Source organism: Pteropus alecto, unplaced genomic scaffold (assembly GCF_000325575.1).
Source record: "Pteropus alecto unplaced genomic scaffold, ASM32557v1 scaffold3, whole genome shotgun sequence".
NCBI classification, from domain to species: domain Eukaryota; kingdom Metazoa; phylum Chordata; class Mammalia; order Chiroptera; family Pteropodidae; genus Pteropus; species Pteropus alecto.
Genome location: NW_006442484.1, coordinates 41,111,404 through 41,116,121, shown reverse-complemented (window position 1 = coordinate 41,116,121; position 4,718 = coordinate 41,111,404). Strand labels below are relative to the sequence as shown.

The following is a 4,718-nucleotide window of genomic DNA, read 5'->3' as shown; positions in this document are numbered from 1 at the left end:
TAAGATCTGTAACTACTAAACATGCTTTTCAAATAAATATCTAAGAAAGTAAAATATATGACTACTCTCTATGAGAATAAATTTAAAAGATCTATCATGCACCTTTGGTAGAAACCACTAGTTAACACTTACCTCAATTCTGTACTCTTTTTTCCAATTTTTCCCAGGCATATGATCATCTGAAATAAAAGTTATATTTTTCATCCACCCTTGTAGTTAGGTGGGGACATTGTAAGTTTGGCCAATGCAATTTAAATGAGTGTGCAACTCACTGCCTTCCTTCTTGCTGGCCAGAATGTTGATGTGAGGACTGAGCTTGAACAACAATAATCTTGGATCATGAGCTGGAAGTCAAGTGTTGAAGTTGCTAGAGCAAAACAGCCTTGAGATACTTACCTCTGGAATTTTTAACTGAGAAAAAAAAAAACCCTTTCTTTTTGTTAAGCCACTGGTATGTGAGGTTTTGGTTTTATGCTGCTACACCTAATCTTAACTGATACACATTTGAATCGTTGGCATATTACTCCTTTATTAGAAATTGCAAATGAGAAACTATTTCAATACCTGAAGACCAAATTACAACACAAGATTCCATAGGCTCAAGATTTTGAGACATTCTGGAAAGAGTTTTCTGTAAAGTATATCCTTGCCGTGGCATGGCAACATCATTCTTCTTTAAAAAGGTTACTGGACAAAGATCATTTCCACCATCACCTATATAAACAATCCGTGTATAATTCACTCCCTGTTGTAACTGTTTATTTACAAATTCTACCAAAACTACATTTTTGCAAAGATTTTTGGGACACCTATGGCAAGAATGAGCATGATAATTTTCCACAGTGAGATGACCACTGCCATCAAAAGCTGCTGGATTTGTAAACACTTTATCAAACACATCATGAAAACTGGTAGCTTCTAAAACCCAATCTATGAAGACTGAATTTGAATCTGAAATAATGATGCAATCAAATTTATCCTTGTTCTTTCTTATAAAGTTTAAAAGCTCCACCATCCCTGGGGTGAAAGGCATTGATGTCATTGCTCTTTTCATTTCGTCCTCTCTTACACCTTCATCTCCCAAATACTTGAAGACTCTGCCCATAAATTCTGTCCAAAATCCTTTTTTATAAGAATCTTGTAGTTCGATAGGAAGCTTTTTCTCTGGAGCACACTGTACAATCCAGGTGTCACTATTGTCATCTATGATTGTATTGTCAAAGTCAAAAACCAGCAGAATTTTCATGGTTCCAGAAACAGATTTGAGTTACCCTGAAAAAGAAGAAATATTAGTTCCTAGACACTGTTTTACATGACCAACTATTATACTTATTTAACATTATTGAGTGTTAATCTGCTAAAACACAGCATGAATATAAATAAAAATGAGTAAGCATTTTCAGATCACCATTTAAGCACTTTTTCCTAAGAAACATAGTTCGTATTTCAGTATTTTAAGTGAATGGAAAACAGAATAGCTAAAAAGGATACTCATAGTATTACTGTGTTCCTGTGGGAATTGTTCCTTGAGCATTCAAAATTAAACCATAGACCTATCTACTGAGAATAATGAAACAATTATTCTCTTACAGTCTAATTTAGAAGAGTTTTAAAATACAGAAAAAAATGTAGGTTAATTCTTATTATTTTCATCAAGCACAGCCAAACTTATCAGCTTAATATTTATAATAATCTTCATATGAAACAACAGGTTATGTATAATACTGATTCTCTATGTACTAATCAAAATTCAGACAAAATTTAACATAACATAAAATCTTGCAAATTTTAAATAATTTTTAAAAAGGTTTTTAGCTTGTTAATGCCAATGTTATAACTAAATGGTTGCTTGATGCTGTACATGAAATTCTGAACAAATTACTTAAGAGTTCAGTTCTTATAGACTAGTAGTAACTTTTGTTAACAATTTTCACATTTATTTATATTTTCTCTAGATAGATCAGCTCTGGAATGCCAAATAATATGGGTACACCTGAGTAATCACACTGCTTATTATATGACAATTACTTAAATCTCTGTTTGCATTAAAAGATAATGAGGGGTCATTAATCATAAATCTCAAGAGAAAAGGAAAGGATAAATTAGTCAACAGATGGCATGGAGAGAATTATGATGTTAAAATAATAAAAGCTCTAAATAGTATGTGTAGACAAAAAAAATTTTTTTAAAGAGTAGTATTTTTAGAGAGATTACTATACACCAGGCCCTGGACTAAGGACTCTACAATTGTCATCTAACTGTCATAACCCTATTAAGTAGGATTTATTATTCTCATCTTAATGATATGTAAACTGGAGCATAAGTATTAGTTAAGTTGGTTAAGTATTAGTTAAGTGGCAGAGTTGGAATTTGGACTCAGGTTGCCTTGTCTCCAAAGTTCATGCTTTTAGGTACCACACTCTAGCATCTAAAAAATAGAATATTTAAAGACTATTCATCAGTTAAAATATAAAATATTAAGGTCATTTTGATTAAAATGTTTAATTACATGAAAACATTCATTAATCTCAAAGTACACACTAACTATAATACTACACCTGTGATCTCCTTTATAGCCATTCAAAGTTTTAGCAAGAAATTCTAAAAAAGAGAAAGAAAAAACTCACAAATAAGAAAAAGAAGAGACTGATTAAAAATGGAAAACATGGCATTTAACCACATGTATTCGCTGGTTTTTAACAACAAATATCCAGCAGGTGAACCTGAAAATAGAGCTCATGACTCGCATTAAGAGTAAATATTTGGTATCTCTTTAGAATATCTGGACTTCTGGTCAAGATGGCAGAGGAGGTAAACTTTGTGCTTACCTCCACCCATGATCACATCACAATTACACCTAAATTATAGGACAATCATTACTGGGAAACACCTGAAGACTAGCGAAACACCTGAAGACTAGTGAAAGAATTCCTGTAACTAAGAATTCCTATAACTAAGGAAGCCACATTGAGACTGGTAGAAGGGGTGGAGACACGAAACGGGCAGGTCCCATAACCACAGTGTGGTGATTTAAGAAAAAGGAGGAATGTCTGGGCTTTGGAGGTCCTGCCTGAAGAGAGTGAACTCTTTAGTCCAGGGCAAACTGTGCAAACCAGCAGAAATTGCACCTGAGAAAGACAGAAGGCTGCTAGAGACTGAGGCACTGCTCTTAAAGGACCCACACACAGACTCACTCATCCCAAACTCATTGCTCTAAGCTCCAGCATCTAAATTGGAAAGGTGTGGGGAGTCACTTATGGACATGTGAAATCGTATAACAAGGAACAAGGATATTTGTGTACTTGGCAACAATGTAAGAAGTTGAGATTGTAAAGCGCTGGGAAAAACCGGGAGGTAACTGTTCACATAGCAATCACTGCACATTCCTTGCTACAGTTTAGCAGAGAGTTCTGAGTTGTGAGAATCTCACTGTTCTAGTAGATAAGTAATCTGGCTAACCTTGGTTCTTGACTACTGTCTTTCTTATTGTAATGTTATAAATAGTGTGTCCTAAATAAACTCGGGGACACAGACATAGCTTGATTCTGTGATCCCTCCTGCAATTCTGTCTGTCTTCTTTCTTTTCCTCAGTCCATGCTCCCCCTTTCAGGTACCCTCAATTACTTCGTCGGCTGGCTCCAACAAGTAGCGCCCGAACAGGGACCTGAACACGGGGGATAACAGCTAGGACGTGCCGCAGAGTAAGGCGTGCGCACGCGGAATCTGGGGGCCTAAGAGTCCTGTAGGCGGCCAACCGTAAGTACGCAGGAGTATTGTAATATAGAAACTGAAACAGAAACTTAAAGAAGTAAAAATGGGCCAAGGAAATAGCCGGCTGCTTTTTGTACATATGCTTAAAAATATGCTTAGAGTAAGAGGGGCCAAAGTGGGCCAGCAACAATTAACTAAGTTTTTGCAATTTGTAGAAGAAGTATGTCCCTGGTTTCCGGAAGAAGGGACTATAGATTTAGAAACCTGGAAAAGGGTAGGACAAAAGTTACAAGACTATTATGATGCCCATGGGCCAAGTAAAGTGCCAGTGGATACTTTTGGATTATGGACATTGATAAGGGATTGCTTAGATCCCAGGCACGAGAGAACTCAATGGCAGGAACAAGGCAAGGATGCTTTTACTGGCCCTGAGGCTCCACCTAATCCTGATATTGCACCCACTGCTCCACTGCCTCCTTTTACTTCCCTCTTTTTTGATGAGAATGAGGAATCTTTAGATCCAGGAGATACTGCTCGGTTAGAGGATGAGACAGCTAAATATCATGAGGAAGAAGAGGTTGAACAATTAAAACAGAAATTGGCTAATTTGTCTTTGCAGATGCAAAAGCTGGCCATGGGGCCTCAGCCCTTAAAAGTGCCAATTTTTAAAGTTCCTCAGGATCCACCGAGGTCAGGGGGAAGGCTGACTCCAACTATAATTGCAGGCTTAGATCCCCCTCCTGTGAGTTTTGCCCCTGTTGGACCAACTGGCACCCCCTTTTGGATTAATCAGAAACCAATGCCTCAAACAGGGTTACAACAAGGGCTGCAGCAGGCTGCTTCACGGCTTTTAGGGAACCTAGAAGCCAGTTCTCTGCTGGTCAAACAGCTGGCTTATGAAAATGCAAATTCTGCCTATCAAACGACAATCAGAACTTTTAGAAAGGAAGAAGACGTAAGTGATTATGTTAGGTTGTGTTCTGACATAGGGCTGTCATATATGAAGG

The 4,718-nt window shown here is 37.0% G+C and overlaps 1 protein-coding gene across 2 annotated transcripts in view; it reads right to left on the bottom strand.

Annotated features, from left to right (window-relative positions):
- Positions 1-509: 509 nt before the first annotated feature.
- PHOSPHO2 (phosphatase, orphan 2) overlaps positions 510-4,718 on the bottom strand; it is a 10,014-nt gene continuing 5,805 nt past the window's right edge. For both annotated transcript variants that reach the window (XM_025039505.1, XM_006921174.3), the window contains one exon: positions 510-1,272. In XM_025039505.1, the coding sequence (XP_024895273.1) occupies positions 521-1,246 (726 nt within the window). In that variant the 5' untranslated portion in view covers positions 1,247-1,272 and the 3' untranslated portion in view covers positions 510-520. The remainder of the gene's footprint in view (positions 1,273-4,718) is intronic.